The sequence below is a fragment of the Salvelinus alpinus genome, chromosome 30, assembly GCF_045679555.1.
Source record: "Salvelinus alpinus chromosome 30, SLU_Salpinus.1, whole genome shotgun sequence".
NCBI lineage: Eukaryota > Metazoa > Chordata > Actinopteri > Salmoniformes > Salmonidae > Salvelinus > Salvelinus alpinus.
The window spans coordinates 30836890-30862684 of record NC_092115.1 but is presented as its reverse complement, the minus strand read 5'-3'; the positions used below and the strand labels follow the sequence as shown (position 1 = coordinate 30862684).

Here is a 25795-nt window from a genome sequence, read left to right as displayed (position 1 = left end):
TTGGGAAATTAACTTTTATTTTTCAATTGTTTGGAATACAAAATATATCATTACATAAAATCTATTCAACGGGTAAATTCATAATGGTTTATTACTTGTTTTGTAATTCAGTACCATTGGACATTGTGTTGTAAGGCGTAAGTCATTGTCAAGTACATTCATTGTTACTTCAAAGGATTGCTTGAAAACCAAAATCAGATCAGCAAATGTTTGCCAGTGATTGAGTGATATTAAAGCAAAATAAAAGTCAGATAAATTAATATTGTAGACATTGTAGAATAGATGCTGTGCGTCAAGGACATTGAAGCAGTAAGATATTCCCTTTACATAACAACAAAACATTTGGTAAAACGTTATATATTTCAATACTACATTTATTTTCAAGTAAAAAAAAATCTAAACATTTACATGGATTTTAGATTTCATTTTAACAAACTGTTATCCATGAAATAGTTGAATATGTTCAACCTTTATACCCCCAAACCAGATTTAGCTAACAGCACAAAACATAAACTAAACACAATCAATCATTCTACCCCATCTAACCCACTTTCCCTCTCAACCATAACAAATGTGCCACATCACATCTACCCCACACTAGAGTTGTCATTTTCAGCCCAAACCCGACCGCCGGACATGAAGTTCTGAGAATTTATTCAGGCCGGAGGGGGTTCGGACTTGCCGCACTGTGTAAAAAAGTTTTGGGGACCGTGCGTGTCTTCGTGACTACTAGCGCACCTTGGCTTCTCCTACTGCTCTCTCTCTAAAAATCTCTCTCCCCCTCCCTCTACTAGGCTTACGTTTTATAATGATGAAGAACTAGGAGGGTAGGACCGAGCGCTGCATGCGTATTTGTGTGCCAAACAGGTGTTAGATTAAAAATGGTTTAATTTCTAGATTTATTTTTTAATTATTCAAGGCTCCCTTTGTTACTTCATTTTCAAAATAAAATGCCTGATTGTATTTAAGGCCATGAATGACTTGTATGCTGTGTAATGACATGAATGAATGACTGAGATTATATATTGATGTAAATTGCGCTAAAGCAGCTAAAACAGGACGTGCTCTCATCTCGATGGTGAATAGACTATATACGTTTACTATAGCCTACCAGGCCTGATAAGGATGATAATAATAATAATAATAATAACACTTTATTCATCATGATACCAATAGAAAATAATAGCAATCAATATTTTCAAAAGCATGTGAGTCTCGTGTTCATATTTCATAACCTCTGCAGGCTTTTGGAGTTGCCTATACAAGAGTCAAGTGCAAAATATGAACTTGATTTAGGCTACATTATTGCATGCAAAATGTTGCTGATCAGTGACAGATGAGCAAACAAATAAATGAGCTACCACCTCCACTTATTTGCCCAGCCAGAGATCAACCAATTATACAGATTCAGTGAAACAAAATAACATTGATTGATTATCAGACAAGTCACAGGGTTTAGGTTACTACGGGAGTGAAGAGCAAAATCCACTTGTTAAGCTATATAACATGCATGAGCACTCACCTCAATTTAGCTAACATTTTCCCAGCCTAATTGTAAACAAATATCCAAACGGAGATTCAGTGAAAACAAATCCCTACGCTTGTCTCAAAGCAACGCGAAGGCACTGTCCCAATCCAAACGGTGCTGAAAATATCATCAAGTTGACCACCCATGGCTATTGCTTTAGATGTATTATAGGCTAACGGTTGGATATGACTTTGAGTTTCCATAAGCAAAAATGTGATACAAGCCTTCAATTGCATTAGCCTATAGCCTACTTAATTCCAATATTTTTGGAATTCAGTTGATCATAACTAGGCCAAAGGTGAGTTTTCCTCTCTCCTCGCTTTTCTAAGACAAGGGCTGTTTCCTCGTCTCCTCACTCCGCTGCCTACCGTTTCCGCCGCATCGTTCTCAACACCAGTTTAAATCAATATGATGTCTTCTAGAAATCTAGCTTTTTGGGGGGGTTTGGGTTCATATCATTTCTATGATGTCGGACCGGGCCTGAGCTCGTGCTTCAGCTCATTGGGCTTGGGTAAGACCAGGCTTTAATTTTCAGACCCAAAAACAACTCTACTCCACACCCTCTTTCCCTATATGTGTGTTTTAATATTAGAACTTTGAGTTGACGCTTAAGGTGTTGGAGGCAGAAGTGGGGAAGGTGCTGTAGCTGGAGGAGTAATCCACACTGCCCCTGCGGGAGCCACTCCTGGACCCGGTACGAGAGGTGGCCAGTGAGCCAGCCCTGGAGCCCGAACGGGAGCCTGGGTTGGACACGTTGTAAGGGCTGCTAATGCCCTTGCTGGACATGGAGGAAGCCTGGAGCATCTTCATGCCATTGCCTTCCTCCACCATGCAGCTGTCCATGGCCTCCTTGTAGGAGATCTTCAGCTTGGTTTTGGGGCAGGTCAGGTTCTTGGTATGGCTCCTTGTGTCCTGAAGCTTCTGTGCTCCTCTCCCATCCAGCCAGCCCCTCCGGATGGCCGCCTCAATGCTGGTTTTCTGTCCCTTGCCGGGTTCTAAAAGCCCTCCTGTCAGATACTGGAACTCCATGAACCTCGTGCCAGCCTCGTAGGGCAGCCATTTTTCCTTCATGGCCTCGACCACAGACATCTTCCTCTTAGTCTTCACATCCTCGAAGCCCATGAAGGCTTTCTGGGCTGGCTTCAGCTTGGTGGCCATGTCATCATCGATGAGACCTTGGTGGACGGCATCCTGCAGGTTAAGCCGCTGGCCATTGGTGGGGTTGATGATGCCTCCAGTACAGGCCTGGGCCTCCAAAAGCTTCTGAGCTGTAATGGCATCAACTATGCCTCTCCGTAGAGCCTCCGGGATGGTGATCTTCTCCATTGTCTCCATGTCAAAGATGGCTGCTATGGGGCTCCCTTCATCAAACTCATCTGTTGGGGAGAAGGTGATGGATATGCTGTTGAAGCGCTTGCGTACGGTGGGGGAAGAAGGGCAGGCCTGGGTGGGACTGCTGCAGGTGGCCACATCCTCCATGTTGCTGGCGGTGATTGACAGCTCGCTCAGGCTGCTCTTGCTGGTGATGAGGTCTGCGAACTGGGTCAGAGTCAGGGTTCCTAAACGATACTGATCTAGGGAGGTCTGGTCGATGATGCCGCGGTCCAGGGAGTCCTGGATGTCATACTGTGTGCCTGTCTTCCTGTCCACCACCACCATACGGGCTGAACCATCAGAAGCTCTGATGGTGATCTCCTCCCACTCACACTCCTGCTCTGAGAGATCCAGAAAGGTGTCGTAGTCGATGAGCTCCTTATGGTAGGCTTCCCTCACGGTCATCTCTTTTCCAGTGTCAGGGTCTACGATCACTACCCTCCTCTTACGGATGATGTTCTTCTGGCTGCTCTGCTGAACAATCTGCTGAGGATTGGTCTTGTCCCTCAAAGGCAGAAGAACCAGACCAGTCTTGGGGTCGGTGATACACCTCTCCTTCAGCTGCAGATAGGTCAGGTTCTCCTGAGTGTTGGGGTCAAAGAAGCCCTTGGTGTCGTCTCCTTCGTAGGTCAGGATCTCATTCATTTCCTCGTCAAAGTAGCCCCTCTTGTAGGCAATGTCTACATCGATACGGTGGCTCTCCTTGGGGTCGATGATGCCACCACTGGCGATCTGAGCCTCTAGAAGCCTGATCCCATGGCCCTTCTCAATCAGTTCCTTCTCGATGGCTTGGAAGAGGGAGATGGTGTTGCCAGTGTGGGGGTCTTTGTATCCAGTGACTGCTTTCTCTGCAGACATCAGCTTGTCCTTGAACTCTTTGCCCACAAGGCCTCTCTTCCAGGCCTCCTCCACATTCATGCAGACATTGTTGATAGGGTCGATCACAAAGCCGGAGGCAGCCTGGGCTTCCAGAAGTTCCAGGGTGGTTCCTCGTCTGAGCAGACCTTCCTTCATGGCCTGGTAGATGGTCATAATCCTGTTGTTTGCCTCATCATAGATCCCCGCAATACAGGTAGAACCATGCAGGTAGTTCTTGAGCTTGTCCTCAATTTCCTTGCTGCTGAGCTTTCCCTGGTTCAGCTTCTGCACATCGGTCTCAGACAGCAGGTTGGAGTTGATCAGCTCTGTGACGGACACCTCTCCCCTGAGACCCTGCACGGTCATGGGCTTCTCTGGAACTGGAAGGAGCAGCAGGCCAGAGGCGGGCTCCATCCTACATTTCAGCCTCAGATCACTGTAGCTGATCTCCTCCTCAGTGATTGGGTCCAGATAGCAGGCAGGTTTCTTGTTCAGAGCCCTGTAGAGGTCTTCGTCGATCAGGTTGCGATCAAGCGCAAGGTCTTTGGGCAGGAACACACTCAGAACGGGGTCCAGGATGCCGCCAACGGACTCCTGAGCCTGCAGCAAACGGAGGGCTGTCTTCTTGTCCAGACGGTTTTGCTTTAGAGCCTGTCCGATGGACAGCAGCTTTCCGGTGTATGGGTCTTTGAAGCCTGTGCCGGCTGCTTCAGCTGTCATCAGGGTGTCTCTATCGTCTGTGTCCACCACCCCTCTGGAGCAGGCAGCATCAACTGACATCTTCTCGTTGAATTTGGGGTCCATGATGTGGCCGGTGGCAGCTTGGGCCTCCAGTAGCATGATGGCGCTCTCTTGGCTGAGCAGGTTCTTGGTCTTGGCTTCAGTGATGGACATCCTGCCCTGGGGGCCTCTGACCATCCCTGCAATGACACCTGTTCCCTTGAGGCTGAGCTGGATGTCCAATGCCACATCCTCCACGGTCCTCTTTCCCTTCAGCAGCTGCTCCAGGGTGGCCTTGCTGATGATGCCGCAATCACACAGCTGGTGGGCGGTGACCTTTCGGCGAACCCCATCAAACACGAGTTTGGACGGATCCACAGTGACCACTTTCTCGTCCGTTTGGGTCTGGATGCTCATGGAGTCAGGCCTCTGCTGCAGCCTCCTCAGCTCCCTTTCCAGGGAATCTCTCTTCAGGGCCAGATCCGACACTTCCCTCTGTGAGCTTTGCAGCCTGCCCTTATACCTCTCCTCCTCAGTCCTCAGCTCCACCATCATTCGCTCCAAATCGCTCTTCAGGGAGAGCCTCTCCCTCTCCATCTTGTCCTTGTCGGAGTCACATTGCCTCATCTGCCCCTCCTTCAGTTCATACTGGCTCTTCCAGTATGTAAAGTCCTTGTGGATCTTGTCTCTTTCTTCCTGGAGACGCTGTTTGTTGCGGAGCTCAGTCTCAAGGGAGACCTTGACGCGGTTCAGTTCCTCTTCGTAGCGACCCTGGCGGGTCTTGTCCTGTTCCAGCTGCTTCAACTTGATCAGAAGGGTGTCCCTCTCAGACAGGATCTCAGTGTAGTGGTTCTGAGACTGCTGCACCATCATGGAGGTCTGGAAGGGAAAGAGAAAATAAGACATATTGGTCAACACACTCCCATGTTTAAAAAAAACTGTATGGATAAAGACTGTATAAATCATTACACATTAAAAAAGTTACCCTCTCCCCTTCTGGTAAAAATATCGAGGGAAGAAAGATGAACACTATTGTTAGCAGATTGTTAGCAAATTTCCAGCAACCAGCGAATGTATAGCCTTAATTTACTATAGATTTCGTGAGTGAGTGCAGTGCAAACCATGGAAGCAGTCAGGTGGTGAACATTGGTCCTCTGAGAAAACAATTAAATTATTGATTAAATACTTATAGAATTTAGCCAGTTAATTTAGGAATTATTAATAATCAATGAATATTTCATAGTTGAGTAATAGTTATTAATTGTTAACAACAATGAAATTGTTATTTGAGTGAACAAAAGCAAAGACATTTTCTCATGCAAAAGTTTGAAGAAGAAAAAAAAGAATAAGAGAAAACATTAATTAATCATGTAAATAATTTGAACTTGATCCTCCTAGTGCCAGTCATTCATGCAGAGTTGTTGGAATTAGTTGGAATTATTTGGAATGGACCCCTCAGATCAATCAAAATACCTCAAATGATTGCTTTTGGACTTTGTCTAAATCCGATTTGAGTTTTTCCCTCTCCTTGGTCATGTCCTTGATGAGCGCTTGAAGTTCCAGTGTCATCCTGCTGCTGCTCTGGAGCTGGACATGCAGGGAAGAGATCTGGGATGTGCTCTCTCCATCCACACTATCTCTGTCAAGTTTCAGTTGCTCTTTCTCCTGCTTTACTCCTCTCATTTCCTCCTCCAGCCTCAGCCTCTCCTTGGTCAGCTTCTGGGTCAGGCACTGGAGTTTCTCGATTTCTGTGGTGGCATCATTGAGCAGCCGGCTCTTCTCCTCAATGGTTTTGTAGAGGCTCTCGTTGCGGAGATTGACCTCACGGACCTTTGCATGCTCCTGTAGGAGCTGCTGTTGGAGTGCCTTTAGCTCTGCGGATACCTGACCCAGGCGATCCGTGGTAGCTGTGTGCACCCGCAGGCTCTTGTCCAGAGCCTCCTGGAGAGGTCGGAGCTCCTGCTCATACTTCCTTTCTGAGGTGGACACCTCTTCCTGCCTGGCCCGGAGGGTGTTGATGGTGGTGGTGTGTTCTCTGCAGCTCTGCGTCATCTTCTTCAGCTCAGACTCTATCCTCTTCCTGTGGGTGAACTCATCCTGGGTGGTTCTCTTTTGCTTCTCCACCTCCGCTTCCAGACTGTTCACCATGACCTGCATGTCCCGGATGCGGCTCTGAAGACTGGCGGACGTCATCTCAGCCTTGGTCCTCTCATTGGTCTGCTTTTCGAGCTCCACTCGGACCAGGTGTATCTCCTGTTCTGAGCCTTTGAGCTTGTTGATGACCTCCCGCGAGGTGGTCTTACTGGTCTGCAGTTCAGTGTAGGACTGCCTCAGCTTGGTGACCTCTATCTCTAGGGCACTCCTACTCTTGCCCTCCTCATCTAGGTTGTATGTGAGCAGGCTGATCTGCCTGCTCTTTTCCTGGCTGCTCCTGGTGGCCTCGGCCAATGCTTCTTTCTGCCTTAGCTCCTCTTCTCCTCTCTGGGTGACCAGGGTCTGGAACTGTATCTCCAGCTCTCTCCTCCTCCTCGACTCCTCCGTCCCCTTAGACCTCTGCTGGTGGGCCTCCTCCTCTGCCTTCCTCCTCATATCCTCAGTCTGAGTCACAGATAGTCTCAAACTCCTCAGCTCCTCTTCAAGATCACTCTTATCAGCTTCTAGTCTTTCACACTGCAGTTTGAGCTCGGCCATGTCCTCTTGTTTCTGCTGAGAAGCCTTGAGGATGGTGGTCTTGGTGACATGTATCTCCGACTCATAGTTTTGCTTAAGGTTACTAATCTCCTGGTTGCACTGCGTTCTTACCTTAGAGATATCCTGCTCCGCCCCGCGCCTCCTCGTGGCCTCCTCTTCCAGCTGCATCCTGAGCCTCTCCAGCTCACGCTCCTTGTCCTTCACCGCTTTCTCCAGGTCAATCTTGGACCAGTTGACCTCGTCCAGCTCCTTCTGGCGCCGGCGCACGGCTGCCTCGTACTCTTCCTGCTGGCTCGTATAGCGCTCCTCGGCCAGCCTCCTCTTCCTCTTCTCCTCATCCAGCTGGTAGGTGAGGCGGGCCAGCTTGTCACTGAGCTCAGTCAGCTGGCTGCTGGTGGTGTCCAGGCTCTCCCTGGCCACGCTGGCCTGCATGGCTGTGGTCCTCTTCACCTCCTCCATGGAGATGAGCTGTTCTTTAGACTGTGAGAGCTCTAGTTTATAGCTGGACAGGGCATCCTCTAAGGAACGGTTCTTCTCGCTGCGGTCCTGGATGTTATCCTTCAGACGCCTCAGCTCGTCCTGCAGAAGCTCGATCTTGGTGTTCCTTATCTGAGGGGGGAAAATAGAAGAGTCACAATGAGATAATAGTCGCAATAAAAAAAAGTTGCCCTTAAAAACTAGGATCAGATTAACCTAACTCTATCATAACCAAGGAAAGTCATATCACTTCCGGAAATTAATCAGTTGGAGGAAACTCATATGCTACATATGGCAAACACATTATTTTTATGATTCTGCCATTACGCCCTTACCTTCAGTTCCTCCATGTTTTTCAACATCTCCCCCAGGAACTTGTAATAGTCACTGGAGCGGGTCAGGAGCTCTATGTAGCGAGACTGGAGGCCAGTTGCCTAGTGGGGTACAGTTAGATTTAATAGATAAACAAGCAGTTATAGACTTAAATTAGTGTAAAAAATGATAATAGAGTAACTACTATGTACACTTAGAAAAAAGGGTTCTATGGCTGTCCCCATAGGAGCACCCTTTTTAGTTCCAGGTAGAACCCTTTTGGGTTCCATGTAGAACCCTCTGTGGAAAGGGTTTTACATTGAAGGCAAAAAATTATACCTGGAACCAAAAAGGGTTCTTCAAAGGGTTCTCCTATGGGGACAGCCGAAGAACCCTTTAAGGTTCCAGATAGCACCTTTTTTAATAGAGCCAAATAGCAAATCAATCCAAAAAACAAGGATTACCACACTGGGATTAACATCACTTTAATAGCTGTAGGGTATTATGACTGGCATTATGCCACCTCAGGCTCATGAACTCCTTTATCCACATTACCAGGGTGATTACCAGGGTGATGAAGAATGTGTTTTCTATGATGATAGTGTTTTGTATTCCTGCTTTGCATTTCATATGTGTACTTGATGTGCATCTTTGTAATTACAGGGCTCATTTGAAAAAGAAAAGAAAAAAGACCAGGCCCCGCATAAAACATAAACCCCCCCCCCCCCCTCCACACACACACACACATTGCTCTAAACAGCAAAACTGATCCTACTCTGAGACGCGTTATATATACGGGCCCTGAAATCTTTATAACACTGTATACTGCCCCCTGTTGGACAGGCTGGTTCATTACCTCTTCTCTGACCACAGTGGCAGGGGACTGGAGCATGGTTCTCTTAATGGGGATGTTCAGCAGGGTCTCCAGTCCAGCACTGTAGGAGGCCAGCTGCAGCTCATAATTCTGGAATGATGTAGAAGCACATATGAACACAAGCATTTCGTTTTTATTTTATTCTACATACAGTATGATACGGTTTTAGTTGGCGATGTGATATGCAAACTGGTAAGATACTGTTAGTGACAACCAAATTCAAGGTGTTGAGAGAGGTTGTGAAAAGTTGACATTCACCTTGATGGAGGCAGCGCAGGTGTCCGCATCCTTCTGTACATCCTCCACCTTCTCCTTCTTTCCTTTGATCTCACTGTGCAGCACCTGTCCATCAAACATACACGGCTTGTCATGAGTGTGTTCAAATCTATCAATCATACCTGAAACAACCAGTTAGTCTCTGTACTGTACAGAATTGTACGACACCATTTTGGAGAAAAAAAATTGGGGGCGATGGCTGTCCAGTGACCTACCTTCTGTTGGTTGAGGTGCTCCATGAGGGCCTGGATGTCGCTGAACTTGGCTGCCTGCAGGGTGTCCTGGCGCTGTTTAGCATTGTCTATCCACTGGTCTACCACTCCACTGCTCTGCTGGAAATGTCTTAGCTGTTTCTCCTGCTTCTCCAGGTCCCACACTCTGATTAGAATGGGATGGAGAAAAGGAGGGAGGGAGAGAGAGAGAAGAAAAAGGAGAGTCAGTCCCATGGTCAATTGAGTTGCTGACTACCAGCAAAAAGAAGACTATGGAATGCAAGGAGGCTGAGTGTGATGGATCCCCTACTAGTGCATAGAAGCAATTATTATGAAACATCAGAACTGGATATGAGAGTGATTTCACGGCACAGCAAATTGGCCAGTCTTACCTAGCGAGATCTTTCAGTCTAACATTTCTAGTGTTGATTCAGAAGTTAAATGAACACTCAGTGGTGTAAAAGTACCCCAGTGTTGGTGTTAATAACCAGTGTTGAGTGTGATTGAGACAGTTTTACTCTGTGGAGAATAAAACACTCCCATCAAAACCACGGCCATCTTTATTTTCCAGCATGCTCTGCTGCAGCTCCATTTTTTGGGATTGTTTTTAATACGTGTTTTTGCATATACATTGATTGATTAATCTTATGGTACACAAAGATAAATAACATACATTTTAGTTAGTTAGATTTATTGCACCTGTAACTAAATTAGTTGTTCCAGTTGAAATGGTTTAGGTTGTCTCCTTTATCAAAGTTCCCAAGACTGTAACGGCTGTCCTCCTCCTCTTCATCCGAAGAGGAGGAGCAGGGATTGAACCAAGGTGCAGCGGGTTGTGAATACATAATGAATTTATTGACAAGACGAAAAACGAACACGAACTACACTTGAAATGATACAAAATAACAAACGACGTAGACTGACCTAAACATGAGAACTTACATAGACACGAAGAACGCACGAACAGGAACAGACTACATACACACCGAAACAGTCCCGTGTGGTACGAAATAACATACAGACACGGAAGACAACCACCCACAACGAACACTGTGAAACAACCTACCTAAATATGACTCTCAATTAGAGGAACGCCAAACACCTGCCTCTAATTGAGAGCCATACCAGGCAACCCTTAAACCAACATAGAAACAGACAACATAGAATGCCCACCCAAACTCACGTCCTGACCAACTAACACATACAACAAACTAACAGAAATAGGTCAGGAACGTGACATAACCCCCCCCTTAAGGTGCGAACTCCGGGCGCACCAGCACAAAGTCTAGGGGAGGGTCTGGGTGGGCATCTGACCACGGTGGTGGCTCAGGCTCCGGACGCTGTCCCCACACCACCATAGTCACTCCCCGCTTCTGTATCCCCCTCCCAATGACCACCCTCCAACTAAACCCACCTAAATGAAGGGGCAGCATCGGGATAAGGGGCAGCACCGGGATAAGGGGCAGCAGCTCCGGGCTGAGGGACTCTGGCAGGTCCTGGCTGAGGAACTCTGGCAGGTCCTGGCTGAGGGACTCTGGCAGGTCCTGGCTGAGGGACTCTGGCAGGTCCTGGCTGAGGGACTCTGGCAGGTCCTGGCTGAGGGACTCTGGCAGGTCCTGGCTGAGGGACTCTGGCAGGTCCTGGCTGAGGGACTCTGGCAGGTCCTGGCTGAGGGACTCTGGCAGGTCCTGGCTGAGGGACTCTGGCAGGTCCTGGCTGAGGGACTCTGGCAGGTCCTGGCTGAGGGACTCTGGCAGGTCCTGGCTGGACGGCTCTGGCAGGTCCTGGCTGGACGGCTCTGAAGGCTGGTCCTGGCTGGACGGCTCTGAAGGCTGGTCCTGGCTGGACGGCTCTGAAGGCTGGTCCTGGCTGGACGGCTCTGAAGGCTGGTCCTGGCTGGACGGCTCTGAAGGCTGGTCCTGGCTGGACGGCTCTGAAGGCTGGTCCTGGCTGGACGGCTCTGAAGGCTGGTCCGGTCTGGCGGAAGGCTCTGGCTGATCCGATCTGGCGGAAGGCTCTGGCTGATCCGGTCTGGCGGAAGGCTCTGGCTGATCCGGTCTGGCGGAAGGCTCTGGCTGATCCGGTCTGGCGGAAGGCTCTGGCTGATCCGGTCTGGCGGAAGGCTCTGGCTGATCCGGTCTGGCGGAAGGCTCTGGCTGATCCGGTCTGGCGGAAGGCTCTGGCTGATCCGGTCTGGCGGAAGGCTCTGGCTGATCCGGTCTGGCGGAAGGCTCTGGCTGATCCGGTCTGGCGGACGGCTCTAGCGGCTCCTGTCTGGCGGACGGCTCTAGCGGCTCCTGTCTGGCGGACGGCTCTGTAGGCTCTTGGCAGACGGGCAGCTTTGCAGGCTCATGGCAGACGGGCAGCTTTGCAGGCTCATGGCAGACGGGCAGCTTTGCAGGCTCATGGCAGACGGGCAGTTCAGGCGCCATTGGGCAGACGGGCAGTTCAGGCGCCATTGGGCAGACGGGCAGTTCAGGCGCCATTGGGCAGACGGGCAGTTCAGGCGCCATTGGGCAGACGGGCAGTTCAGGCGCCATTGGGCAGACGGGCAGTTCAGGCGCCGCTGGGCAGACGGGCAGTTCAGGCGCTGCTGGGCAGACGGGCAGTTCAGGCGCCGCTGGGCAGACGGGCAGTTCAGGCGCCGCTGGGCAGACGGGCAGTTCAGGCACCGCTGGGCAGACGGGCAGTTCAGGCACCGCTGGGCAGACGGGCACACCTGTAGGGAGGAGACGGAGAGACAGCCTGGTGCGTGGGGCTGCCACAGGACCCACCAGGCTGGAGAGACCTACAGGAGGCTTGATGTTAAAAAGCACCTGAAGGACCGGGCTGTGGGGGAGCACTGGAGCTCTGGTGCGCAGCCTTGGCACCACTCCCCCAGGCTGGCATACTACTCCAGCCCGTACCCTCCAGAGTGCAGGCACAGGTTGAACCGGGCTGTGGATGAGCACTGGAGATCTAGTGCCTACTACGCGTACTTCTCCCTTAGGCTCCACTCCCACATTTGCCCGGTACGAGCGGAGCGTAGGCATAGGACGCACTGCACCCTCCCAGCGCCCCGGAGACACAGCACGGAGAGCCGGCGCAGGATACCCTGGACCGAAACTGCGTACCGGAGACCAGACGCGCTGAGCAGGCACAATACGCCCCGGCTGGATGCCCACACTCACATGACACTTTCGGGGGGCTGCTCTGTAGCGCACCGGGCTATGGGCACGCACTGGCGACACCGTGCGCTTAACCGCATAACACGGTGCCTGACCAGTGACGCGTTGCTTATAATAAGCACGAGGAGTGCGCTCAGGTCTGCTACCTGGCTTAGCCACACTCCTCTCTAGCCCCCCCCAAAAAAAATTCTGGGGTTGCCTCTCGTACCTGTCCCGCTGCCGTGCTGCCTCCTCATATCGCCGCCGCTCAGCTTTCGCTTCCTCCAGCTCAGCTTTGGGGCGGCGATACTCCCCAGCCTGTGCCCAGGGTCCTTCTCCGTTCAACTCGTCCTCCCAAGTCCACAAGTCCTGGTTGCTCTGTTGAGCTCTCCCTTTTCCCCGCTGCTTGGTTCTGGTAATTTGGTGGGTGATTCTGTTGTGGGTGTCGTCCTCCTCTTCCTCGGAAGAGGAGAGGAGAGAAGGATCGGTGGACCAATATGCAGCGAGGTAATTAGACATAATGAATTTATTGACAAGACGAAAAACGAACACGAACTACACTTGAAATGATACAAAATAACAAACGACGTAGACTGACCTAAACATGAGAACTTACATAGACACGAAGAACGCACGAACAGGAACAGACTACATACACACCGAAACAGTCCCGTGTGGTACGAAATAACATACAGACACGGAAGACAACCACCCACAACGAACACTGTGAAACAACCTACCTAAATATGACTCTCAATTAGAGGAACGCCAAACACCTGCCTCTAATTGAGAGCCATACCAGGCAACCCTTAAACCAACATAGAAACAGACAACATAGAATGCCCACCCAAACTCACGTCCTGACCAACTAACACATACAACAAACTAACAGAAATAGGTCAGGAACGTGACAAAGACTGACAGTCGTTCTGAATGCAGGTCGCGGGTGAATACAAATTCAAACTGTTGGTTGTCCTAACTCTGTCCAGATTCCAATAGGAAATACATATCATTTTGCAAGCCAGCATAATGTGACTTGGAGGCCTGATGTGGTTAGTGACGGGGAAATAAAGCTTCCTGAAGCATTTAGCATTTCTGGCCAATTGTGTTGAAAATAGGTTCATTACGCGAAGCTATGATCAACACGTTGTACACTAGTGGCACTTGCTGGACACTTACTTGTCTTCTACCGAAACCAATACCAAACCAATCAGGTGGTTGTTTGACAAAACAAAGCCTTGGACGTCATTGATCACATGCTTCTGATAAAGTGATACAAGCATCGGCACACTGTATCAAACATTACATCACTAAATGTGGCCTGTAAACCAGTAGATTCCTAACACCACTGTGTTAGGGTAAAACATGGCCTTCAAAGTAAGACCTTATGATATGTCATGTATTGTCATAAACAGTTACATTTTTATGATAACATACAGTAGAAACTCAATTGGTAAAGTCCACAGAACAAAGAATGTTCTAATTTAACAACCATGTCTCTGTCACTAACAAATATATAGTCATGTGTGGTAACTCTACAAATCACTCAAAAAGTCAAGGCACACTGGGAAATTATAGTCCAGGCATGGCTTAGTGGCAACATGGCTTCCAATTCGTAATTTTTTGCCACCAGTGAGTGGAAGTGCCGTTCTAGGGAGTTTTTCCTAGACACCATGCTTCTATAGCTGCATTGCTTGCTGTTTAGGGTTTTAGTTTAGTTTTCTGCTTGTGTAAAAAGGGCTTTATAAACACATTCAATTGATTGATTGAAGTATTGTACCGTTTGTGGTCTATGGTTATGTTAATTTCTGTTGGAGAATGTCTACTGCCAGTTTTGAAGTCTATAAATGCTCACAAGAGCATGTTGCAGTAAAAACTAGTAAATATTATATTATTTCCTTAACCCAACACTGAATGACCTAGTCAAGAGATACAGATCTCTTGCTGTGATGGTTAAAAATAGTATGAGGTGTTATTGCATAACACCATTGGTACAAACTATATACACTTCCTAGTGTTAAAAATACTATATATGGTGTTATTGCATAACACTGCAAGTGTTAATTACCTAACATCAGCACTAAGCTTATCAGCACATCAGCACTAAGCACTGTGTTCATTTAACACTCTAAAGTGTGGACCCGTATAGACACTGGGCCAGTGTTAAATTGAACACTGTTAGTGTTGATTTAACACTGGAGAATTTGCTGTGTGTGTTTAGAAGAGTTTGTAAGAGTGTATGTAAGAAGTGTATGTTAGAGATCTAAGTGCCCTCACCTGCTGTCAATCTGGGTCTGGATGCGTCGCCAGCGGTCAGACATCTGACCCACCAGGTCAGCGTACTTGGACAGGTCCACATCACACTTGTGGAAAGAGGCTGAGATCTGACTGTTCACGTGCACTGCATTGACCAGGTCACTCTCCATGGCCTTCAGCAAGTCTCTCTTATGTTCCAGTTCAGACTTCATTTGCTGTAGGGGCAGACAACAGAAAAAACAGACATCAGGAAAAACACTGACACTCTTCTAGTTGAAATACACTCCCCTTTGCAATGCCATCACCGACATGGCCATTGTGCAGCAGACCACACAACAACCCAGAAGCATCATATATTTGTTTATATTAGGCCGTTCAGAGTCTAACGGTCCCAGCACTCCATAATGTACACACTAAACATGGATTGAAAGGTATGAATTGACAGCAGTTGTAACTGATGGTTTATCTGACCTTGAGGGTGGATCTGTAGTGCTCCACCTCGTTGAGATCCAGGGAGGTGGTCTCCTTCTCAGTCAGACGGGCCTCGTGGACCTTGATGACATCCTCAGCCTGGAGGAGGCTCTGGAGCAAGTTCCGCAGATATGACAGTCTACACAGGGAAAGCAGACCCACGCACCACGTTACAACACCATCTCAACAAACTACATTTCAACAGTGAAACATGAAACAACACCACAACAAACTATAACCATTTCACACAGGTGACACATACCCCCAACAAACCTTTGCTAACCAGTATGTTTCCGCAACCATTTGTTAACATAGGAAGAAGACTAGAAGGTAGGAGCTCCTGTGAGAGCCGTACCTCTGGAGGTAGGCAGAGGATAGTCCCTGCAGATCTCCCAGTTTCTGGTTGAGCAGGTCCAGCTCTTTCTTGAGGAACTTGGCCTGCTCTGAGTCTGCTGCTGTCCCTTCCAGCTGCCTGAGGACCCTCTCCCTTAGCCTCAGGTACTCATCACGCACCCCGCCCAGATCATGGTGTATGCCCTGAGAACCAGGATCAAGGGTTAGTCCATCATGTACAATAGGTTGCGTTTAGGATTATCAAGATTATTCAAAGAGAAATACACAATTGGATATGATTGACCACACAGGTTCCCTTCATTGCTATCGCCTATCCAGTCATGTTATCTCAGATACTACAATAAAGACAGGAGGAAGAAATGCAAAGATTGTAAAACATTTCACAGGCCCATTTTCTCTATTGAATGTCTCTGTTGTTGATGTAGTTGCATACCTCCAGCTTTAGGAGACGCTGTGAGCACTCCTGCACACTGTTCTCCCCCAGGGGCACATGGAGGTGGTGGCCAAGGCCGGACTCGGCCAGCTCCAGCCTGCGTCTGAGGGCGTGGAGGTCACTAAGCAGGGTCAGGCTGAGGGTATTGGTCGTCTCCGCCTTGATGGGCGGCTCATGCTGGACCACCTCCTGCTTGACCACCTCCACTTTGGATTGATCTGTGAAATGGAACCAATTTGAATTTAGTGGCATCAAATCCAGTAGCATAACATATTAATGTAGTAACCTATATCCAAGATAATCTGAGTGATTTCTTGGCAAACATCTGTAGCAATTGGGGTCACAGTGTCCTATTTCAATGATTAAATTCATTCTCTTAAGCTCCCTGACTCTACGATTTCTATTGAACTGATGTAGTTTTCAGTGTAGACAGGGAAGGCGTTCAGCCATCTAAGAAGCTCCACTGGGTAGACAAGGTGCCCTAGGACTCACTGTATGTAGGCAGCCCTATGACCAGTGTGTCGTAGTGGGTCTGGGCTCCAGCATACTGGCCCTCCATCTTCTTCTTCTCATCCTCTCCAAACATCTCGGAGCCATGGCTGTTGCGGAGGAACTCCTGGTAGTGAGTCTCCAGACTCTTTATGATGTTCCGGTACTCCTCAGGACGCAACTGGGACAGCTAGGAGAGAGCGTGACAGAGAGGAAGGAAGAGTGAGATGTACAACTACTGTGGGATAAGAAGACTACTCTTAAAGACCACCAAGGGGAGAGAGAACGCTTATTAAACATATACAGTTGAAGTCGGAAGTTTAAATACACTTATGTTGGAGTCATTAAAACTTGTTTTTCAACCACTCCACAAATTTCTTGTTAACAAACAACAGTTTTGGCAAGTCGGTTAGGACATCTACTTTGTGCATGACACAAGTCATTTTTCCAACAATTGTTTACAGACAGATCATTTCACTTATAATTCACTGTATCACAATTCCAGTGGGTCAGAAGTTTACATACACTAAGTTGACTGTGCCTTTAAACAGCTTGGAAAATTCCAGAAATTGACCTCATGGCTTTAGTAGCTTCTGATAGGCTAATTGACATCATTTAAGTCAATTGGAGGTGTACCTGTGGATATATTTCAAGGCCTACCTTCAAACTCAGTGCCTCTTTGCGTGACATCATGGGAAAATCTAAATAAATCAGCCAAGACCTCCGAAAAAAATTGTAGACCTCCACAAAACTGGTTCATCCTTGGGAGCAATTTCCAAATGCCTGAAGGTACCACGTTCATCTGTACAAACAATAGTACGCAAGTATAAACACCATGGGACCACGCAGCCGTCATACTCAGGAAGGAGACGCGTTCTGTTTCCTAGAGATGAACGTACTTTGGTGTGAAAAGTGCAAATCAATCCCAGAACAACAGCACCTTGTGAAGATGCTGGTGGAAACGGGTACAAAAGTATCTATATCCACAGTAAAACAAGGCCTGAAAGGCCACTCAGCAAGGAAGAAGCCACAGCTCCAAAACCGCCATAAAAAAGCCAGACTACGGTTTGCAACTGCACATGGGGACAAAGATCTAACTTTTTGGAGAAATGTTCTCTGGTCTGATTGAACAAAAATCTAACTTTTTGGTCATAATGACCATCGTTAAACTTGGTGCACTTCACAAAATAGATGGCATCATGAGGAAGGGATATTATGTGGATATATTAAAGCAATATCTCAAGACATCAGTCAGGAAGTTAAAGCTTGGCCGTAAATGGGTCTTCCAAATGGACAATGACCCCAAGCATACTTCCAAAGTTGTGGAAAAATGACTTAAGGACAACAAAGTCAATGTATTGGAGTGGCCATCACAAAGCCCTGACCTCAATCCTATCGAACATTTGTGGGCAGAACTGAAAAAGTGTGTGCGAGCTAGGAGGCCTACTAACCTGACTGTTACATTAGCTATGTCAGGAGGAATGGGCCAAAATTCACCCAACTTATTGTGGGAAGCTTGTGGAAGGCTACCCGAAACGTTTGACCCAAGTTAAACAATTTAAAGGCAATGCTACCAAAAACTGAGTGTATGTAAACTTCAGACCCACTGGGAATGTGATGAAAGAAAGAAAAGCTGAAATGAATCATTTTCTCTACTACTATTCTGACATTTCACATTCTTAAAATAAAGTGGTGATCCTAACTGACATAAGACAGGGGATTTTTACTAGGATTAAATGTCAGTAATTGTGAGTAACTGAGTTTAAATGTATTTGGCTAAGGTGTATGTAAACTGCCAACTTCAACTGTACTTACTTCTTGTTGTGGATGAAAAATATTGAGATGTTAGAGTTAAACAATGACATATAAATAAGACCAACACTTGACATTTCTAAAACACAAGTTAATAAATCTTATCTCCAAATGGTAACGAAGGATATTTGCTTCCTAAAACCTTTGTTCCCTGTTCATATTGTGAGTACAGTACTATTGTATTATGTGACAGATGCTGTATAGTACATATAGCAGATGCGGTCCACTGTGTAAGTGGTAGTCTTGTGTAAGGCCTTACCATGGTGAGGGTGAGAGAGTTAATGTGGTTGATGTCTTTAACACAGTACTGCCAGGAGATGAGGCTCTTGATGTTGATGTAGAGCTGATTCCAGATGCCCATGATGGCCTCGTAGTACTGCTCATTCCTGCAATACACAACATAGGATCAATTACTAATCAATGATCTGTTTGTGTCATAATAGTAGGAAGTCAGTTGATGTAGTCTGACACCAGCTGTTACGGATACAGGTATCCTGTGTGTGTGTATCCTGTGTGTGTGTGTATCCTGTGTGTGTATTTCTTTTCTCTCCTTCTCCCCTCACAGGTGGCAATCATCATTCCCCAATCAGTCACCAATCAGTCGCTAATCAGAAGACACACCTCCTCCTGTTTCCATTACCCAATCACATCCCCTTTCCCTTGGTTTAAAAACCCTGTCAGTTGTTCTCTCTGGAGCTCGATCTCTCTGTCATGCAATCTCTCTCTAGATCGCTTGTGTTATGCAACTACATGTCACTTTGTCTGTTATCCTGTGAGTATTGTTTTGTTATGGTGTTTGTTTGATGGTGGGAAAAGGGGGTACCAAGACAAGTCGCTCATGGGCATACACTACCCGTAGGAATACTTTGTCTAAGAACACTAGTTAGAACTGGGCGGACCACCCACTGTATTTTTGGTTAGTTAGGTAGCTGTTGAAGTAGGCTTGTCTAGCTTAGGGGTGTTTTTGGATATTTGTTTCTTTCCTTGGGTCCAGCTCAGCCCCTTTTCCTGCCCCCCCCCCCCCCCCCCCTTACCGTGTGTTTACCAAATAAACCATGAGTGTTTGACGGTAATTTAGTTGTCTGTGTTTTGTTCATTCTCGCTGTTACGTTTTCACTATTATACTTTTAGAGTTATGTTACGGGTCTCGTTACCATCCCCCCTAGACTGTCGGGCCAAAGGGATTCGTAACACTTTAATGAGCTTTTAATATGTATTGTAATGTCATTTTTATGGCAGAGTTATTGAAATGGCAGTAATGTCAGAGAGCCAGACAGCGTGGACGTTGAGGGAGTCTTACTTGTTGGCCAGTCCGATGCTGAGGGGGTTGGGAGGGGGGATGAGGAGGCACACAGATGGGATCAGCATGTCCAGACCTCCAGGACCCGTCACGTGCCACTTACTGCGCTGGGTGTTGTCCGTCAGGATGCCCTCGTCCCCCTTGAAGATCCCTTTCTGATGGACACAAAGAACACATGCAACCAGTGTAAACACACTATTGTGCCAGTTCTTCTCTGCAAATATTGTACGTGTGTGTTGGTGGTGGTAGTATACAAGCACTGTAGTATACAAGCATATACACAAGAATGTGCATGTGCTACATAAGATCATGGGTTAACAATTTAGAATGAGTGTTTTTTCTTATCTGTGTGTGTGTCTGTCTGACCTGGTCTTGCTTGAAGTCACACAGGGCCTGTACTATAACAGGACTAGGACTACTACTCTTCTCCTCAGGGTTACGTGGTCTCAGCCTCACGATGCTCTTGGACTTGTTGACCAGGTTTTTGACCTGCCTCTTATTCTCCATGATCGTCTCCTTCTCTCTCTGGGGAAAAAAACACATGTCATTTAAAGGTCACGGAAACAGGTCCTATAGTTATCCCTAAAGCTACTAGTTCTCCCACTGAAATAATTCCCAATTAGTTTTATATCTGCAACTTTTTCACCAACAATAATTCAGTTACATATCAATCATGTCTTGGGATACATGAACCACCCTAAACAATTGCAATATACCTGTATGTCATATGCATTCTGTTGCATATGACATAAAAAAAATTAAACAAGCCAGAGCGGTTTGCCTTGCTAACATATGAGGGAAGGAGTTACCCTCAACAACACACAGATATCGGATCTTCATTTGAGCCAGTTTGCAACAGCAGGAAAATAGTCCTTCAGCAACAGGAAATGTGGATTATAATTAATGGACATTTTTGTAGGGTTTGACACATTTTTCGTTTGGAAAAATCAAGTCTGAAATTTCTAAGTGAAAATTACAAACTTCAGAAGCCTTTTTAAACCTCAAATACACTGAACGTTTTACATTTCCTGGATTGCAAGTAAATTTACCTGCAACAGGGGGATCAACTTAAGATCCTGCATCTGTATGAGTAGTAAGGAGGGTTGTCTAATATATATAGCAAAAATGCTCACTTCATGTCCATCATACTCATGTCAACTATTTGTTGATATTATGATAGTTGTGGGAGATCCTATAGAAACATTCCCAGGTGTCAGTCAATTTTAGGTACCTCAAGGTTCTTGAGGAGCTCAGTGAGGTTCTCCAGAGATGTTCCTTTATCACAGGTGAACTTCTTACGGATGTTCTCATGTTCCTTCTGTAGCTTGCTGTAGGTCTCATTGGCCTCCTTGAAGAACTAAAGTGGAGCGGGAAGTTTAGTAAAAATTACCTATGGTAGCTTTTAAGCAGCATCCCTTGTGTGTGTGTGTGTGTGTCTATGCATGCATGTCTGTGCACACGTCTGTGTTTATGGAAGTATGCACTTGTGTGTTCACCTGACTGTAGGCAGCGTTCTCCTTCAGGTGGACATGAATACACTTCGTGATCTGGAGGAGCCAACTCCACTGGGTCTGCAGAGTGTCCATGTAGGCCTAGGGATCAAACACCGCCTTTTAGCTAGCAGCACCTCCATAAATAGTGTAGAACAAACTGATATTTCCACTTCACTACTTATGGGAGGCTACGGGTAGGGTTGCATAATGCCGGCAACTTTCCCCAAATTCCCAGGTTTTCCTGTGTTTACACGTCTGATTCCAGGAATCTTCCAACCTGAATTTCTAGAAAACCTGTGGATTTTGGGAACGTTGGGGAAATGTTCAACCCTAGCTAAGGGTAAAGTGACTCTCACCTCGATCTTGTCTGAGGCTGGGTGATTGTTCTTCAGGAGGCCATCGACTTTTTGCTTCAGTTTGTTTAGCTCCTTCTCCTTTACCTCCAGGGCACTCATCAGTTTCTGGAAAGAGACAGTGCGAGGACCTTCAAAAAGGCTACTACTGTATAGGAATCTAGGCGTGTCTACTCATGGTTACCAGTGCAAGGACTTTGATATCCGTTGTTCCCATGTTAGTTTGTAAATAGATAGCAAAGTGAAAACGAAACTAGGAAGTGTAACATGAGACTAATGAGTGTTCAGAATAGATATCGTGTCAGTGTAAAGCCTTACGGAGTAGCTTTCCTGTTTCTTGGGGATGTAGACATCAATGTTATTGTCTCCCCAGTTGAACACCAGCTCCTCCTCCTCTCTCTCGTTGACCCACATGATGGCCCTGGAGATCTCGTCGATGATGTTCTGCAGCTCTCTCAGCTGGCCCGTACGAGCAAATGACATTTTCTGACAGAGGAGAAGAGTTCAATGTTAATACACTAATCATAACTCTGAAGAAATGAATGATCAAATAATTGTATTTTGTTCAATTGATTGTTAATATGGACTCATACCTGAAGACTGTCCCATTCTTGCTGCAGGGAATGGAGGCCACCCTTGTCATCATTTTGGGCCTGAGTAAATACACATGCGATCAGTAGGGTCTATGTGAACCATGTGACCTGACCAGGGGGAACTCTGGGCCCTAGTTAGTCAACTCAACAGTACGTACCAGCTCATCTCTGGCGCGTTCCACCTCTTGGCTCCTCTGTATAGAGCTGTGGAACTTGTTCTGGCTCAGAATCTGTTGCTCGATGGTGGCTGCGTCCTCACCCCACGGAGACGTCTCGATCAGACGCTGCATACAGACAGACACACAGGAGAGATACAGCTTACTTTACCACAACGACACTGCGAAACAGCATGTCACCAAAAGCTTCATTACATTATTATTACTGAATAACAACTTCTAAGCTTCAGGATTCATTAAAAAAAGTACAATTTGGTGTCATTTAGTTAGCAATTCTATTGAATATTTCCATAAGCTGTAGGACAGTGACAACTGAAACCACATCTGTTTGTATGGAAGCCTAAATAAATGTGTTTCTTAACTCTATCCTCTAGATGTTAGTAAATAATAAGTAACTGTTCCCACTGTCAGTGTGTCTGGCATAGGCAGGAAACTATTCCACCTATTCCCCCTGTAGAGAGTTCACTTCACTCCACTCATCTTTGATAAGAAAAAGGGTGAGTGCTGTGCTCAGTAGAAACTAACCACCCCACCACCCCCAGACAGTTTCTACAGAACTGCACTCTCCCTTTTTCTTCTCTCTCTTCTTCCTTTTGTTTTCTTTCCCCACCCTTTTTTATGCATTTATGTTTGTAAGTTGGTATGCACAAATGTCTATTTGGTGAGCTACACTGTCGCAGTGAATAAAGAGGTAGGAGAGGGATATGTGGGTGGGGTGAGAGGGTATGTGACGGCTCAAATACGGTCACGACAGAGAAATGTTTTATTGTTGCCGTTTCACTGTTGCCAATACTTTTATCAACTTGACTTGCTAAAGAGAAGGAGAGAATGTACACAACACAACACGCAGAGACAAAGTCAGAAGGACAAACATCTGGGAAAGAAGAACATCTGAGAAGAAGGGATGAGATAATGATAGGTAAAGGGTGAAACGGGGATGGATTCTTTTATTGAACCTTTATTTAACTCGGCAAATTCTTATTTACAACGACGGTAGGAACAGTGGGTTAACTGCCTTGTTCATGGGCAGCCTAAATAAATGTGTTTCTTAACTCTATCCTCTAGATGGTAGTAAATAATAATTAACTGTTGTCAGCTCGGGGATTTGATCCACCAACCTTTCAGTTAGTGGCCCAACGCTCTAACCACTAGCCTACCTACTGCCCCAAATAGGGAGTGGTGTGTGTGTGTGACTGAGCAGATTAGTTGGAAGCAAGGCGTGCAGGGTGTGTTCGCATAGGCATGTAAGTCATCAGTCTAACAGTCATGTTCCACAACACTGTGTGTCAGTAGTGAGTGTTAGATTTCACATTCCTCTCCTTCTTTTGCCCTTTTTTCACTCTCTACTGCTCAATCTCTCTCTCTCTCTCTCTGGTATGTGTTCTCTCCCCCTTGTTTGTCGTTTCTCTTTCATCACTCCCTCTCTCTCTCTGAACCCTCCCCCCTTCACTCTCTGTCTGTCCCCACCCTCTCTCTCTCTCTCTTTCTGAGCAGCTTATGTTTTTGCATCGTGGTGGTTTGAGTTTCAGCAGGCCAGAATCTGCGATAAGATTGGTGTCATGCTCCAACCTCCCTGCACACACACACACACGCACACACACTCAAACTATCTATCCTACTGCTCTAAACCGGTTTGGAGCTTCGAGAGAAGGATGGCATATTGTCTAGGGGGTGAGTTCCAGAGTGATGCAGTCATCTATTTCACCCTTTGCAATCACCTTGAGGGGAATCGGTAGATAAATTATGCAGGTTTAATTGCAGGTTTTCTAGCTTTAATACCTTCTGTTGGCCGATCCAAGACATGGCATCAGTGTAGGTCCTCCCCCTCTCCTCCCAGCCAATGCTGCCCCTGCTCTTCCTCTGGGTCGAGCCACTGATGGAGGAGGTGATCCCACTCTGCATGTTCTGGAGATGCTGTATGCTGTAGGGAGGGTGAGACAGCAAATGTCAGACATGAAAGATAAGAGTGGATTCGTCACATCTGTATTTGAGCACAAATGTAAATGCAAACACATATGCAAATTTTATGTATCAAACACACACAAACACTCTCTCTCTCTCTCTCTCTCTCTCTCACACACACAAACTCTCTCTCTCTCTCTCTCTCTCTCTCTCTCTCTCTCTCTCTCTCTTTCACACACACAAACACATGAGCACACTCGCTAGCTTTCTCTTTCTCTGTCTCGCCATCTCTTTCTCTGTCCTTACCTCTTGATGATGTTGTCTTTGGGTTGTTTCATGTGCTGCAGCTCCATGGCACATCCCTTCAGCTGGTCTATAGCCTCAGAAGACATACTCATCAGCTTGTCCACCTCCCCCGCTGGACCACCCTGGGGGAGGACAATCATATGTTCAGTACAACAATACACACACGGTCAACACAGTACTGTCAACACACCCACACTGTCCACAAGACTGCCCAGTAAGCTACTATGTCAACATGGTAAACACACCAAAACAGCCATTAAGACAACCGCCTAACACCTGAACACGGCAATACAGTACACACCAGTGGAGGCTTCTGAGGGGAGGACGGCTCATAATAATGGCTGGAACGAAACTACATCAAACACATGGAAACCATCCCACTTAATCCGCTCCAGCCATTACCACGAGCCCATCCTCCCTAATTAAGGTGCCACCAACCTGCTGTGGTACACACTACACCAGCGTTCCCCAAACTCTGCCCACCGGACCCCAAATGGAGCACCTTTTTTTCTCTTCTTCCCTAGCACTACACAGCTGATCCAAATAATCAACTAATCATCAAGCTTTGATCATCTGAATCAGCTGTGTAGTTTTTAATATTTTTAAATAATCGAACCTTTATTTAACTAGACAAGTCAGTTAAGAACAAATTCTTATTTACAATGACGACCTACAGAGGAACAGTGGGTTAACTGCCTTGTTCAGGGGCAAAAAGACAGAATTCTACCTTGTCAGCTCAGGGATTTGATCCAGCAACCTTTTGGTTACTGGCCCAACGCTCTAACCACTAGGTTGCCTGCCACCCCAGTGCTAGGGCAAAAAACGAAACACACACCCCTTGGGGTCATGAGGACCGAGTTTGGGAAACGCTGCACTAAACTGTCAAAAAGACAACCAGGAAGACCAACAAGGTCAAAAAGACCACACCATTATGACCCATAATGGCTGAAAACACTTCAGGAAGGAGAGATAATAGTGGACCATTCATGGAAAAAAAGGCAAACAGCACTTTTCAGGACAGTAATTCTAGATGAGTGCAATATTATCAGTACAGCTGAAGACAGCTGCTACCAATGTTGCATCAACACAGAAAATACAGTATTGCAAAATCCTCCTGTTTACATAGAAACATCCAAGATAATTAAAAAAATCTGACTTTATATTTGTAAGTGAAAGATAAATTATTATGCTAAAGCTAAACCCATTTTAATGCTGCTATTCCACAACCAAACATGTTTGTGTGTGGGCATGTGCATCAATACGGGTATGTGTGTTTCTATCCATAATTGACCTGTGTAGGGTACTTACTGCCTGGAGAATCTGCTGTACTCTCTGCAGGTACTCCTGACACTGGCTTTGCAGGAAGAAAGCTTTGTGTTGGATGCTTTG

At 46.6% G+C, this 25795-nt stretch overlaps 1 protein-coding gene across 2 annotated transcripts; it reads right to left on the bottom strand.

The window, feature by feature from the left end:
- LOC139559524 (desmoplakin-A-like) lies at positions 1-25795 on the bottom strand. 2 transcript variants are annotated; one of them, XM_071375597.1, is made up of 23 exons: positions 25715-25795; positions 24407-24528; positions 23978-24119; positions 22181-22306; positions 22023-22082; positions 21748-21915; positions 21433-21537; positions 21080-21175; positions 20815-20940; positions 19950-20108; positions 19584-19738; positions 18543-18669; positions 16475-16661; positions 15983-16200; positions 15551-15732; positions 15196-15334; positions 14746-14939; positions 9326-9488; positions 9093-9176; positions 8817-8924; positions 7984-8082; positions 5954-7780; positions 1-5359 (listed from the first exon to the last, which is right to left on the bottom strand). In XM_071375597.1, exons 2-23 carry the CDS (start codon positions 24496-24498, stop codon positions 2117-2119), a joined length of 7800 nt encoding a protein of 2599 aa, XP_071231698.1. In that variant the 5' UTR covers positions 24499-24528; positions 25715-25795; the 3' UTR covers positions 1-2116. The 2 variants fall into 2 exon arrangements, with proteins under 2 accessions (XP_071231698.1, XP_071231699.1); XM_071375598.1 differs by having other exon boundaries at positions 7283-7780.

Bases quoted from the DNA above. Each gene is read 5' to 3' on its own strand.
- LOC139559524 (XM_071375597.1), bottom strand. From the start codon at position 24,498: ATGAGTATGTCTTCTGAGGCTATAGACCAGCTGAAGGGATGTGCCATG. The intron at 15,733-15,982 runs GTATGCAACTAC...CCTGGTTCTCAG, and splicing joins AGCGTCTCCTAAAGCTGGAG to GGCATACACCATGATCTGGG. The intron at 9,177-9,325 runs GTAGGTCACTGG...TTTGATGGACAG, and splicing joins AGCACCTCAACCAACAGAAG to GTGCTGCACAGTGAGATCAA.